General features: G+C 38.9%; 1 protein-coding gene across 1 annotated transcript in view; it reads left to right on the forward strand.

Moving 5' to 3' along the window:
* Positions 1 to 11,950, forward strand: part of Ston2 (stonin 2) — a 151,608-nt gene extending 139,658 nt beyond the window's left edge. The window contains exons 6-8 of the mRNA XM_042692598.1: positions 4,285 to 4,487; positions 6,535 to 8,170; positions 11,894 to 11,950. Coding sequence (XP_042548532.1) covers positions 4,285 to 4,487; positions 6,535 to 6,618 — 287 coding nt within the window. The 3' untranslated portion in view covers positions 6,619 to 8,170; positions 11,894 to 11,950. The remainder of the gene's footprint in view (positions 1 to 4,284; positions 4,488 to 6,534; positions 8,171 to 11,893) is intronic.
* The last annotated feature ends 3,809 nt before the right edge of the window (positions 11,951 to 15,759 follow it).

Consider the following 15,759-nt stretch of genomic DNA (forward strand, 5'->3'; position numbering starts at 1 on the left):
GGAAAAGAGAACCCCTGATTCTCTTTTGGTATACAAGCCTTTGTGAGGACAGAGCCGTGGAATTGCTGTATGTACAAGCTGGAAAGGGCCCTTAGTCAAACCTCTCCATGCTACAAATGAAAATTAAGGCCCAGAAAGCAACATTACTCTTCTAAAGCCACACAGCCATACCCCAACTCCTCTTCATAGGGAAGGCTGATAGACACACACTTGAAGTAATCTCTAATGGCGAGGCATGGTAATGTACATCTGTAATCCCAGCTACTCAAGAGGAAAATCAGGAGGACTCTGACTTTGAGGTCAGGCCAAACAAAAGTGGTAGACCTTATCTTAAAAGTATGAGAACTGTTGGGCACCGGTGACTCATGCCCTCAATCCTAGCTTCTCAGGAGTCTGGCCAGGCTGGGCAGGAAAGTCTATAAGACTTTTATCTCCAATTAAAAGTAAAAAAGTCAGAAGTGGAGCCGTAGCTCAAGTAGTAGAGCACTAGCCTCAGGTACAAAAACTCAAGGACAGTGCCCAGGCCCTGAGTTCAAGCTTCAGGAGGCTCAAAAATAAAATGCATGAGGGGGTGGGGAGGTGGCTCAGTGGTAGAGCGCTTGCCTTGCATGCCTGAGGCCCTGGGTTCAGTTCCCCAGCACCACATAAGCAAAAAGAAAAAAAGCTGAAAGTGACGCTGTGGCTCAAGTGGTAGAGTGCTAGCCTTGAGCTGAGGGACAGTGCCCGGGCCCAGAGTTTAGGCCCCACGACCGGACCCAAAAATAAATAAAAAAATAAAAATAAAATGCATGAGAACCATAGTTTGCCATTTTCTCGGTGTATACAAACACATTTCAAAGTGGTTTCAAATGTTCAAAAGTACCATAGGATTAGTTTCTTGGATATAAGCACTAAGGAATGGCCTTAGGAAAAGCTAATGACTATGATTTCAGGCAGTGTGGGACAGCAAGACAACATCCCTAGTTTTCCTGAAATCCTAAGCCTACCTCCACACTGGGCCTGGCCCAGCATCTACCACCAGTAGACCAAGTAGCTTGCATGGAATTCTAACATGCTCCGCCAGTACAGCTCAGCCCAGCTGAGCTCAAGCATAGCAGGTTTCAAGGACCAGCCAGATCTCACAAGTGTTTCTTAATCATGTGTAAGGTTCTAGACAAATCTTATTATTTCCACATGGAAAAAATAAGGCACTCTGAATTGATAGCTATTTCCAACAAAGAAAGCTATCTTTAGACTATATGAAGTTCAAAACAAGCCAAATATGATGAGATTAATCTTTTCTTGAAAAAATTATGGGTTTTTTTTTTTTTGTTTTCTGTGTGTGTGTGCGCGCATGTGTGTGCACGCAAGCGCATATGTGCTACTGTGGATTGAACTTGGCCTCACATTTGCTAGGCAGGCACTCTTCTATTTGAGCTTCACTCACAGCAAGTAAGGTCTTGCTTGTTTTGCCTGGGACAACCTTCAACCACAATCCTCCTACCTCTGACTCCTGGAGTAGCTGGCATTACAGGTATGCACCATTTGCCTGGCCCCAACATCTGAATATTAATGTTAAATTCAATCTAGAAAGATTATATGATATGTGAGCTTTTTGCTAATGATCATAAATTAAGTAGTAGCAGCTTCTATAACTATTCAGCCAGCCTTGAACAACAAATAGGTGCTAACAGCAATATAGGGTACAGTGCTACATTCACATGCTTTGGTGGCATGCTGTGCACGTGCTTTGGTAGAAAGAAAAGAGTCACTTTTGTAAAAGAAATAATTTCTGAATATTCCCACAATGTACAAAGAAAGGTAATTAAATAAAAACATGAAAACACTTGTTCAAGCTACTATTAAGATATTATATATATATAGGTTATATATTCTATATATTATATGTAACATTGATCTAATCTGTAGGAATACATCTGAAAATTTTAGAACCAAATTTGGAGTTAGATCTGAAATACATTCCCACCTCTACTGTTTATTGGTGATATGAACTCAGGCAATTGACTTAACACTCTCAGAGAAACCTAATTTTTCTCATCTCTAAAATAGGGTTATTAATACCTAGCTCATTCATAAGGAAATTGTATAATGCTGTTAAGTATCTGGCCTGTAATAAATGTCTAGTAAATTATAGTGATGTAATTTTATCCATAGTACTGAAAAAAGATATAGCAAATGGATTCATTTTTACCTCTTTGCATTTTATTTAAATTTCTTAAAAATCAGTACAAACATTTCAATTATCTAAAGTCTTAGTCTTTGGAAATAACCATTGAATTATATTAAATTTATGAATCAGAGCAAAACAAATACTTCACTCTGTAATGTTTTCCTTAGAGAGCGGGTGTGTGTCTTTTTACTCTCTGATTAAAACATCCTGCCCAAACCTTAATAAAGAAAATTGGAATTGTTTACCTAGGGGAAATGCATACCTAAAAGGCTATGTCAGTTACATAATGAAGCTGAACACATTTCATTGTGTTTATCCATAGCCAATTCATACAGCCTACTCCATCTCTATCCCATTCGAATCTAGACTTAGATTTTGGAGACCATAAGGTTATGACTTAGACAAGGTGGTTAAAAATACTCTACAGTCAGTGTGGTTAAGAACTGACTACTGGATTCAGTTCTTAGTCTCCTACTTCCTAGCTGTGTTCACTTGCCTCCATAAGCTTTATCTGTAAAGTGAGCATCACGTTAAGACATCAAGAGATCATTAGGAAGATCCAGTGAAAGAATTGAATCTGTTTGAAGCATTTAGCATGACACCTGGCACAAGATGCTCAATGAATGTTTCTTGTTACGTCTGGTGAATGACAATGAGGCATCCATGGTTCTAATCATAGCACTGAGCTCTTTCCTCAAAAATTTGATAATATTCCCAAATGAGAATAAAATGCTACATTTTCTATCCATCTTCAGTAAAACTATGCATAGACTTACAGGATTAAAAGGTCATCAAGGGACTTTGCCTGGCATTGAGCTGCTGCTTCTGTGTGTGTGTGTGTGTGTGTGTGCACACCAGTACTTGGGCTTGAACTCAGGGCGTGGGCACTTAGCTTTTTCACTTACTCTATCACTTGAGCCATAGTTTCATTTCTGGACTTCTTTTTTTGGCTCATTAATTGGAGATAAGAGTTTGATGGACTTCATGGATTTTCCTGCCTCAGTCTGGCTTTGAACCATAACTCTCAGATCTCAGCCTTGTGAGTAGCTACTGGCATGAGCCACTGGCACCCAGCTGAGCCAACTTCTCTCTCTCTGTCTCTCTCTCTGTCTCTCTCCTTCCTTCCTTCCTTCCTTCCTTCCTTCCTTCCTTCCTTCCTTCCTTCCTTCCTTCCTTCCTTCCTTTTCTTCCTTTTGTGCTGGTACTGGGATTTGAATTCAGTCCTGGGTATTGTCCCTTATTTTTTTCACTCAAGGCTAGCACTCTACAACTTGAGCCATTGCTCCATTTTCAGTTTTGTGTGTGTGTGTGTGTGTGTGTGAGAGAGAGAGAGAGAGAGAGAAATGGAGGGAGAGAGATTAATTAGAAATAAGTCTCACAGACTCCTGCCTACACTGGCTTCAAACCACAGTTCTCCAATCCCAGCATCTTGAGTAGCGAGGATTCCAGGTGTGAGCCACAGGAACCCAGATTGAACCCATTTTTCATACCTTTCCCGTTTTACAGGTGAAGAATTGAGGCCAGTCTGTAGGAGAGCTGGAAGTCAAGCCCGGGAGTTCTGAGTGCAGACGAGTGTCCGGTTTAGTGTGCCATGTATTTCCTAATATGAGAGTGCTGTCTCACAAGGAGTGTCACTGTCATGTATCATTCATGCACAAAAACACACCAAAAGCTTTTCTGTATGCATGGAATGCTATTAAGAAAGTTCAGTTTGTCTTGCTGCAGATGGCTGTAGCTGAAGTTTTATTAAATGCTGGTGCTGATTCTGTTTCTTCTGTTCCACAGCCCCTTGCTTAGTAATCTGTGCTGTGTCCTCATATCACTCTGACCTGAGCAGGCAGAACAGCCCCTGTTTCTCAGGCTGTGGGTTTTATTGCTAGGATACCAGGCTGCAATAATGAGATGGTGTTATATCAAATAGCCTGAGGCACACAGAGTATGAGGGAGCAAATTCTCCCTCAAATTTGGGCCTTCTGAAAGACTTCCAGGTGCCAGGCTTGCCAGGCCCCCTTTGTTATTGAGATGGATCTTTTGGCCTAAAAAAAAAAAAAAAAAAGAGACTAAAACCCCCACCATCCTCAAAGAACTAGATCTCTGACTGCTTTCTTTCACAGCATCTGGACACCCACACTGCTTCTTTTGCCACCTGGAACTTGGCTCTGACCGGGAAGTGCCTTCCAAGTTTGCCAGTCATGTGAATGTGGAATTCAGCATGCCCACAACTTCTGCCTCCAAAGCTGCTGTTCGATCCGTCTCCGTGGAAGACAAGACTGATGTCCGGAAGTGGGTCAATTATTCTGCACACTACAGCTACAAGGTAGCCTTGAGGGCTCTCTCTGGTTTCCAAGTGCATTTGTTGACCCATCCCCCTCTCCACCCTTATTCCTTTTAAGCGGTGCTTACCCAGGGTAAAAAACATTCATTGACCAGACCACCCTAGAGGAAGTTCACGTGCATAGCTGTGGATATATCTGATTTTAATGTATAATCTGTATTGTGAGAAAGGTTGATACAAAAAAAAAGGAGAGATAATATGTCTGTCAATGTGAATAACAACAAAAAGAACTGTGGGTGAAGCAATTGTTATTACTCATTTGTAATACAATTTATGTTGCAAAATGAAGGGAGAATATCTTTGTAATACCATTTATGTTGCAAAATGAAGGGGGAGTATCAGGAAAGTACTGACTTTTGAGTCACATATTTCATTCACAGGAGGTGATAATAATAGATCTGAATATAGTTAGGACACACATAACCTCTGTCCTGGGCCATAGCAATACAAAAACTCAAAAGTTGGGGCTGGGAATATGACTTAGTGGTAGAGTGCTTGTCTAGCATGAATGAAGCCCTGGATTTGTTCCTCAGTACCACATATCCAGAAAAAGCCAGAAGTGGTACTGTGGCTAAAGTGGTAGAGTTCTAGCCTTGAGCAAAAGAAGCTCAAGGACAGTGTTAGGCCCTGAGTTCAAGCTCCAGGACTTGAACAAAAGCAAAACTCAAAAGCCAAGCAAACTTCTGCAATAATAATAATAATAGGATCAGAAGTGTATGAGAAGTAGTCAAAGCTGGAGCTCAAGGGAGTTGGGGGAGGGCATTTATTTTATTTTGTTTTGTTTTGGTCTGAGACAGGGTCTATGTAGTTGGTCTATGTAGAATTAGAGATTTGATAGCTTAAATGTCAGATCTTAAGAAGTATTTTGCAAGGTGATTCAATAATTTCCTATTCAAAATAATACCTTTAGCTTTATACAACAGTTTATTGTTCCTCTAAATGTTTTCTTAGTTGTGTGGCCTGAAACATTTAATGACCAGAAAAGAACAAATTCTCCACCTTGTGGCCAGAAAAAAATATAGCACTTCCCCTCAAACATGACCCTGTTCAGTCAGCACAAACAGCCAAGCAAGTGCTGAAGAACAACCTTAATTATGAGATTCCTGAGCTCAAAGAATTCCCTTATCAATTCCCTTATCAAGCAAACAATTGCTTGAATTTGAAGTGTGGTACTTTCAAGGTGAGATTGGTTTGTCTTTTTGTAATAACAGCAAAAATATTGGCATTTACTCCACTATTGGTCAATTTGGAGGCTGTTAAAGGAGGAAGTATTGGGAGGGGTTTAAATCAGATACATGGGAGTTTTTTCATTGGGTAACATTTTTTCAAATGCTTACTCCATTCTACACTGTTGGATAGTGTAGCCAATGAGGTCTCCCTGTCTTATGGAGCCAGTGGAATAGTGGAGCCAGGTACATTTCCAAATGTTCTAGATACAGTTCACTGGGAGGCACTTGGTCTACTTAATGAATCGAGAACAAAGGTGACCTTTGAGCAACTGTACAAGACAGAGAATAAGAATCTTCCAGATACAATATTGGAAAGAGGTCATTCCAGACCATGCAAAGAACGTGTGCAAAGAAAGTTATAACTGCCGGTGTTGGTGGCTTACACCTGTAATCCTACCTACTGAAGAGGCTGCAGCCTGAGGACTGAAGTTCTAAGCCAACCGAGGCAGGAGAGTCTGTGAGATGTTATTTCCACTTAAGCACCATAAATCCAAAGGAAGAGCTGTACCTCAAGTGGTAGAGAGCCATCCTTGACAAAAGCTAAGGGGCAGTGCCCAGGCCCTGAGTTCTAGTATGGCAGATAGAGTGGGGGAAAGAGGGGAAAAGAGAGTGGGGAAAAGGGGAAAAGGAGAGAGGAAAGATGAAGAACTCAAGGCCAGTAATTCCAGTGTGTTAAAGCCCAAAACCTTAGCAAAAGCACAAGGAATCTCAAAGAACCTTCTGAGGTTCTTTTGGCTCGTTTGAATGTCTTTTTCTTCCATTTGTTTGCATGACATTTTCTGCAACTTTTCTTTGGGCAGGTGGAAATTGAACAAAAAAAGAGTTTGAAGCCAGACTGTGATGAAGATGAAATGGCTAATCCCAAGGAGTGTGGGGTACAGTGATAAAGACTTACATCAAGTAATCCTAACCCAAGAGTCACGACAGGATGCCTTCCTGAATAGCTGAAGTTGAAGTCAACACGTGCTGTGGCGACTCCATGTGGGAACAGTCTATGAGAGCTTCCTGTTCACGGTTACCTGTATTTCAACAGGAGAACCCCTGAGGTGGTTGCTTGCTGGAAGCTAGTTGACCCTGATCATGCCTGAAGCACGTGGTGCACCTGACTTTTGAAGCTTATTATGTAATTAAGCTTCTTTGTCTGTTTCTGCTTGTATTGCAGCACTGGTATGTGGTTTGTGAAGACAGAGTTTGGAAAGGAACCTCCAACGTCAGTGTTGGTACTGGTTCTGAAAATCATTTATCCCTCAAGAGTGTCTGGAGAAAAGTAGTCCTGAGAAATCAATCCCAAAACCATCTCTGTCACTCTTTATATAAAAGGCTCTGAAAAGGTTCAAAGTAAATTTCCTCTTTGGGTCTAGTAGACCTTGTGTAGAGTCTTTGAACGTTAAATGTTAACACTATGCAAGAGGAGTTTTTCAGGTGTTCTCTCCTTGTTCTAGATTGCTTTGAACTCAAGGGTTTTTGTTGTTGTTGTTGTTGTTATGTTTTGTTTTGTTGTTTATTATTTTCCTATTTCTCAAGGGTTTCAGTCACAGGATTTGTTATCCTACGTCACAATAGACAATGGGAAAAACTAGGATTTTTTTAAAAATTCAGTGACTGGGCCTACATTCTACAAATAGATTGGATTGGATTTATATTTCTTTTGAGTGGAAAACAAAATTGAATTTGCCTTTCCTCTGTGGAAAAGGGTCATTAAATGTAAGATTATATTCAGTTCAGTAAACAGCCTCAGTGTCAGTGAATTTTCAAATTCACACTGAAAAATACATACCCCTTCTGCTTCCTGAGACATATGAGGACTCATTTATATGGATTCATGTCCTCTGGCATTTATCAGGGGCATTTGGGAGTCCTTTTTATACCTCATAGCCACTAAACGGTTGCATGTCTCTTTAACTCAAACGTTACAAGAATTTCAAGGTGAAAGGATTTTTTTTAACTAACTTTGAATGAACTTTCCCCCCAGTGTCAGAGTTTGATCATCACAGTATTGTAATAGATCCAAAACAGTAGAGTCGGTATGGAGGAAAGCCATTATTTCCCAATCCTGGTTCTAAGAGTTGAGACACTCAATCTTCTTTCCCTTCATCTATACCTGCCCACATCTGCATCACATTTGTATCTTGGTGTTTTCTCTTGTGAAGAAAGGACACTTAATCAGCTTTGTAGCTAATACAGGAATTGGCAATATTTCCAGTTTTGGCTGACCAATTGAAGATTTACTCAGTGAATGGTCATTGAATTTTAACTGTTTTGACAATGGATTACAGAAATCGTAATGTTTTAAATTTTCTAAGGATAATACTGAACCTACAGGGATGTGGCTGAACAGATGTTAGCGAGAAATCTTACATTCTGTGTTTTTATACTTAAAATGCCATCCTCAAAGTACAATGTTGAGTATATGAGTGGGCTTGTGTGTGTGTGTGTGTGTGTGTGTGTGTGAGAGAGAGAGAGAGAGAGAGAGAGAGAGGGAGAGGGAGAGGGAGAGGGAGGGAGAGGGAGGGTACTGGGGAGACCTGGTTTTCCAGCCATTCTTGTAGAAATGTTTTCCTGGAGAAGTGGAGTTTGAATTGTGAGTTCATTGTTGCACAAAGCTAGTGCATTCTATCTTAATCTGTGTTACTAGATGTTTAAAGGATTCTGCATGATGCATTGGCCAGTAAATATCTAAATAGAGGGTTTCAACTATAGATGCTTTATTGTAAAAGAGGTATTAATAAGTTGTTTGTGTCCACAGGTAGATGAGGATTATCAAGAGTCTGATTATATAAAGAACTGGGAAACAGCTCTTATAAATAAAAAGAAAGTATAGCTGGGAGTTACTGTTGAACTATAAAAAAGAGAAGAAATTAGATTTTATATAGCTTCCAAGAGCAAAACTAGAAACAAAGCATAACTTTATAGATAACAAATGTACACTCTAATATAAGAATTTTCTAGTAAATATTGTCTTAGAAGAAGTAAAATCTCTTGTTGCTGGTAATGCCCAAGGGTTAAAATAATCACCTATAAAAGGGATTTTCACACTGGATTTTGGCTGCATGATGACTTAAATTTCCTTTTAAACGGTCTCAGTAGAAATGAGGCTAATTCCAGTTGTCTTTTCCTTCCTAAATATTTTCATGCTGAAATACAGTGGAGTCCACAGAAGCTCTCTGTCAGGCGATCCCAGAGCATGCTTGGTGAATTCAAGGCACAGAATGTCCAGTGGACCAGAGAGTTGTCAATATGAATGAAGGTCATCCCAGCCCCTTCCCCAAGCCCAGCACTGTGTCAACATCTGTACCAACCTGCAAAGCACCATGTGCATATTGTTTTCCATCCTATTCCTGCTCCTTCTCGTTGCCTCTATGCTTTCATCTGAACTGTTTTGTTTTTTTTTTAACCAAGGTGGGGAAATCCCTTTACGTGATCTTTATTCCTCAAGTAAATTATTGTTAACTTTTCAAAACCCTACTACCTTGATTCCAGCTAGTTCATTTTGGGCCTACTTTGTGTGTGTGTGTGTGTTTTTGTTTTTGTTTTTGTTTTTGAGTCCGGTCGTGGGGCCTGAACTCTGGGCCTGGCGCTGTCCCTCAGCTCTTCAGCTCAAGGCTAGCACTCTACCACTTGAGCCACAGCACCACTTCCGGCTTTTTTCTTTCTGCTTATGTGGTGCTGAGGAATCGAACCCAGGGCTTCATGCATGCAAGGCAAGCGCTCTACCACTGAGCCACCTTCCCAGCCGGGTCTACTGTTTTTTTTAGGCAAAATATTATAGGTAACATTGAGGAGACTATAATGTAATATATCTTTAGTGTTTTACTAATAACCTAATTTTTTAAAAACCTAAAAAAAAACCCACAGTTGGGCAAATTTCCTTTTTGGTATACAGATCCTACATTTGAGACTCTGGGGTTTTTTGGGGGCTGGGGGAGAATTTGTTCTTTGTTATCAATAACATGAAAATCTTAAAAGCAAATTCATTTTATCATTACATAGTATTGCTATTAAAGCATAAAGTAGATGTCACCTGATGTCAAGAGCTCTGCTTTCTCTTAAGTCCAGGAATTGCTTTTCAACCTTACAAAGAAAAACTGGGAGAAATGTACTCATTTTGATATGCAAAACTAGAAAATGTGAGGTATTTGGGACAGGAGTATTATTCCCCTCTGACCTTCTTTTGTAGACATAATACTGGTTGTTCCTTATCAAAAGTTTGCACTTTGTTCATATTAAATATTGTCTAGACAGTTTTATTGTGCGGTTTTCCCCCTGTTTAGTTCTTCTCTACCCTCTACCTTCCTATGCTATTATCAGGGCTCATGATCTTTGAGACCCAGTTTTAAAGTTTAAAATATTATTTGAAATGAGTCTAATTTCTATTCTAATCCAGTAGTCGAAAGCAGGAATTTATTTCCCTAGAAACTCATGTTCCTGAGAAGTACAATGCATAAAGACAAGGAACATATTTTACTCTGTGTGTTTTCAGTACCTCTAACAAAGCCTGGAGTATAATAAGGTTCAGCCACCTTAAACTCTTACTGTAGAGTAAGCATACTTATGAAATAAAGGGACATTATTAGGTATTTCATAATTGTTTGTTAAATGAACACTGACCTGAGACTCTGAAACTACTTAACCTCTGTTTTCCACCAAATACTCATTTTTAAGCAAGCAAGCTGCTTTCATTTTCTGGAGAACTTAAATAATTTTTCTTCCCTTTTTTTCTGGCTTCCAGAATCAACTAATAGTAACTATCAGCACTTAAGCATTTAATGTGCTGCTGAATTTGAACTACAGTGTACCTTCCTCATATTGAAAAACATTTCTGCACAAAGCTACAGTAGCAAAGATGCTTTCCATAGGCAAATTACAGATTCCCTTTTATTGCTTCCAGTCCAACAGACATATGAGCCTGGGCCTTGCCCATTAGAAAGGCTAGTGGGAAGATCACCACTCTGGAGGGGGAAGCAGAGGTTCTAAAGTTGGAAGCCAGTGTGGCTACATAATGAGTTCAAGACCAGCTTGGTCTACATAAAACGATTGTCTCAAAAAACAACAACAATCTGGGCATCAGTGGCTCATACCTGTCATCATAGTTGAGGATCCCAGTTTAAAGCCATCTTAGGAAAACAAATCTTCAGAGACTCCTACCTTTGGAGGTAACCAGCAAAAAGCCAGAAGTGGAGATGTGGCTTAAGTGGTAGAACACCAGCTTGCATGAAAATGCTATGTGAGATTGGCCCAATATCAGCACAAAAGAAAATGAAGAAAAAATGAGAATGGCCAGTGAGAGAATCTCCTGTATACAGTGCATAGTCAGTTTTAGTCCTCCCCAATACTGAACACGACCAGTTTCACATGGCATTTATTATGTCATCATAGTAAAAGATCTGAAATAGGAAGGCTGAGGCTTGCCAGATGTAATTAAGATAATTTCAATGATGACTTACTATTTTATGATACGTGTAGAAGTGGAAATGTAGAAAATAAGCTGGATTTTTTCTTAAAACTTCAGAATTGTTGAATTTGTGTATGAGTACTGTCATCCAGCTTACTTTTACAAATTCTCCCATTTGGACATATCAGTTTTATCTCTTCTAAGGATTTTTATATGTTAATGCCAGAGATGATGATAAGAATGGAATTTGATAGGAAATTCAAACAAAACGAAAAAAGGAAATTGAAAAAAAATATTGAAAAAATGTGCCATGTAGTAAATAAATCATCTCTAATACTTCACTACCAAGTCCTATCCAGACCATGGCAATTTTATAATTTATATAAAATTAGTCAAGTTATTCTCATCAAGTTTCTAAAGATGATTTCTAAACATTATGAATATCTTAAGTGCCAATTTCCATTTTAAAATTATGTCCATTGTAAATGAGACTAGCTAACTTTGGATATTGTGACTCATAATTTTGTATTTAAGGAATTAAAAGTGAAGATCTGCAAGGCAAATAAATGTAGAAAACAATGTGTGTCTTACTAATATTTTTCCATGTATTAACTAAAGCCAGAAAGTAGAGATTGTACATTTCTTCTAGTGTGCCTTAGTAAATCTGCTTAAGAAAGTCTAGTTCTTTGTTTTTAAAGCTAAACAAGAAAAATTATATTTCTCAAGTTTCAATTCCAAGCCAACATAAAGGAAAAAAGTTTCCAAAGTAATGTGCTTGGTAGTGCCTGGAAAGAGGCAAACAGGTCAACAATAACTGTTTTTTTTTTGTTTGTTTTGTTGGTTGTGGGGCTTGAAGTCTGGGCCTGGGTGCTGTCCCTCAGCTCTTCAGCGCAAGGTGAGCACTCTACCACTTGAGCCACAGCACCAATTCTGGTTTTCTGGTGGTTTAGGAGGTAAGAATTTCATAGACTTTCCTGCCTGGGCTGGCTTTGAACTGCGATCCTCAGATCTCAGCCTCCTGAGTAGCTAGGATTACAGACGTGAGCCACCAGCTCCTGGCCCTGTGTTTGTTGTTGTTGTTGTTGTTGTTGTTGTTGTTGTTTTAAAAGCTATAGAAGAACAGACTGAGAAAATATAGGCCTTGGAGCTTGTGGCTCATACCTACAATACTAGCTACTTGAAGGTGATTTCTGTGGATCCAAGTTCAAAGCCATCCAGGAAAGACCAATTCTCAAGTCTTCTACCTCCAGCTAACCTGCAAAACACCAGAGCTGGAGGCATGACTCAAGTAGTAGAAGGCTGTGAGTGGAAAAAGTCAAATGAGAACACAAGGGCCTGGATTCAAGCCCCAGTACAGGCCAAAAAAAGGGAAAATTTAGAATTTCAATATGAAAAATTATAAAGAGATGGAAAATACAACATTGGACACTAACCCTCAAAACATTTGAACTTGGTATCATTTCTTAAAGCTGGAAGATTCCAAGGCAAGGATAAAAAAAGAATTATTCAGCATAACAAGTATTGTAGCAAGTGTCTACTTGATGAAGATGCTGAGTTCGCAGCCAGCATCTTGGAAGAGAGTAAAGAGCCCACATGGAACACTGAAGATCATTTATATAAAATCATTGGTAGGTGTGCCGTACTGGTTATTCCAAGGGAAAAGTTGGGGTTTCTGTGGCTTTTTATAGGACATAATTATGAAGACAATCACTGTTAACTGACTTGGTAGGAATTTTCCCTATTGGACTTCATTTTCCACAGATGAGAGTCAGAGAGCTGGACTCATTGTTTCCTTGGGCTCTTTCCAGCTCTAGTTTTATGGGTTATTTTATGAAAATAACCTTTGGTGCCATTTTAGTGATAGTGATTTTCGTGTCAATATGACACTTCATATATTGTAAGAACCAAGAAATTTAAGTTGTTTATATTAAGAAAAGTGGCTTGTTCGTCTATTTTTTTTTCCCTATCTTTCTCCCCTTTAGCATCTGCCCAGATGACAGAAACACAGAAAAGCTTGCTCTCCTCTATTTGCTAGTTCCCTTCAAGATATTGCTTAAATCAGAAACAAAGATAGAGGTAATGATCAAGCTGGCATGCTGCTCGGGAAGTCCCACCAGCATGTAAAGCAGTGGTTTAAGTGTAAAGAAGTATAAAGTCTCCCAGATAGATCTTAGGATTTCAGAACAACTTAACAGCAGATGTAGATCTAGATCTAAGCCTTCAAGCTACAAAGGATGTCTGGTTGTAAAGCTATTAAGATGGTCAATGAGTTATAGATCATGTCCAATTATATAAAAGACTACAAGACTTTCAGAATGGAAAACAGTATCATGTTTTCTGACTAGTTGTAAGTTAGGACAACACTAGATGAAAGAAAGGGATTGTTCCTGCCCTCCATCTCACTATCCCTCAGTGACTTTTGAAAAAAACTTCAAAAGCCACAAATAACTTCTCTTGCATGGTATGTTTGAGGGAGGTTCTAGTTTTTTTTTTTTTTTTTTTTTTGGTTTTACTTCATGTGATGGATCAATTTCAATTGGATAGAACAAGGAATTTCAGCATCTACTTGCAGTTCATACTCAGGTTCTATCCAGAACAAACCTTCACTATCTAGCCACGCTGTTAGTAAAGCCTTAAGCTCAAGTGCTCTCATCTCCTGTGTGTTTTAGAATGGCAGGATCAGTGCTGGGAAAGCAAAGGTGTGGCTAGCTCTCAATAGCAGTCTGTTAGATTTAAAGGTTTAAAAAACAGCAATGAGAGAATGGGATTATATGATCTCTGACTCTCAGCATTCATTTAACTTTGTCTCTACTTGCCAACATAATCTGGAGAAAACATTTGCCATATTCAAGAGATTAATCGGATGGACAAACCCCAAATCCATTGAATGATTTAGCTGATCCAAGGTTTATATTTTCCTTCATTCACCATACATCTTCATTCAGTTAACTTCTTGCAGTATTTTGTTTAACTTGATGTGAAAACCAGTTTACTTTAAAAAAAAAAATGTGCCTATGTAATGAAGTCTATACACTGGCTATCTTTGTAGAGGTGAAGTTTCTGTTGTAGTTGTTCTGCTGATTATTATCTGTAGTATCTTTGAGCTATGAAAAAGAACTATTAATAAAACATTTTAAACAAAGTGTCTCTATGAAAGTTTTTATGAGGACAGGTATAAGGAAGAATAAATATTTACTATTAGTCCACCACTCAATATGGTTAATGACCATAAGCTAAGAGTCTAACAAGTGACCCACTTAACGTAGTCTAGTTAAATTTATCTTACATATGATTTTGTCAAGTCAAGATATATTTATTGCTGGGTGCCAGCGGCTTACACCTGTAATCCTAACTACTCAGGAGGCTGAGATCTTAGAATCAGGGTTGGAAGCTAGCTTGGGCAGGAAAGTCTGTGAAACACTTACTCCAATTAACCACCAGAAAATCACTGTGGCTCAAAGTGGTAAAGTTCTAGCCTTAAGCAAAAAAGCTGAAGGACAGCACCCAGGCTCTGAGTTTGAACCCTATGACTGACCAAAAAAAAAATTATTGCATTTCTGTTTTGTGCCCAATAGCACGAGAAAAAAAATTGATTATGATTAAAACCCTTTAAGGTGTTGTTGAAGCATTCACATACAATAAATGTAATATTAGAACACGTAATTAAATTTGCATTATGATCCTGGTATAGTGTCAATTGTTCAATCAGTTGATGAATCCTAACTACTAATATGAACACACCAAAAAAATGTGGATTAGATTTAGAAAAACTTCTTTGGAAGATTTCAAATGAAAGGTTAGGTAGCTTTTATGTAAGAGCTTGAGATAGGGGTAAAATTTGGATCTATAAAAATAAGACAATTTAGGGTTGGCAAGCAGTAGTAAAAATGGTAAGCTAGCCAGGTGCCAGTGGCTCTCACCTTTAATCTTAGCTACTCAAGAGGCTGAGATCTGAGGATCACAGTTTGAAGCCAACTGGGGCTTTATCTCCAATTAACCCCTCAAAAACCAAGAATGACGCTGTGGCTCAAAGTGGTAGAGTGATAGCCTTGAGCATAAAGAACTCAGGGACAGCACCCAGGACCTGAATTCAGGACCCATGACTGACAAAAAAAAAAGGTAAGCTACTATAGCTGAAGATTAGCCTGACCTGGGTGAAGGCTTCATGCACACCAGGGAGTAAGATTGATGATATAGCTGAGCTGTTGTAAAGCTTGCATCCAGTGTGAGACTGGACTTAATCTAGTAAAAATGCACTGAAGTCATTTGGGAATCCTGCCAATAAAGGAACCTTTCATTCTTGCCAAAGGCTATTTGGATATTCACAACATCATTCACAGACTACACAAAATTCAATTGGGCTACAGGCAGATAATGGGAATCATAGAAGTCATGTACCAAATATTTTGTGAGCCTTATTGGCCTGACTGCCAGGAAACAACTGGAAAAGACTGTCAACAACAGACTAGATTATTTTGGTCTGTGGGAGAGATGAAAGTAAGTGAAGCAAAAAATAAAGCTCATGTTTTGCTTAATTTACATCAACCAGGGATATTTTATTGCAAAATGCAACCTTTTTATAGAGGAGAAACTTGACAAGTGTCTCTCACAGTGTCTTTATTAAGAGATCTTG

This window comes from Dipodomys spectabilis, unplaced genomic scaffold, assembly GCF_019054845.1.
Source record: "Dipodomys spectabilis isolate Male_0828 unplaced genomic scaffold, ASM1905484v1 ptg000157l, whole genome shotgun sequence".
In the NCBI taxonomy this organism is placed as follows: Eukaryota; Metazoa; Chordata; class Mammalia; order Rodentia; family Heteromyidae; genus Dipodomys; species Dipodomys spectabilis.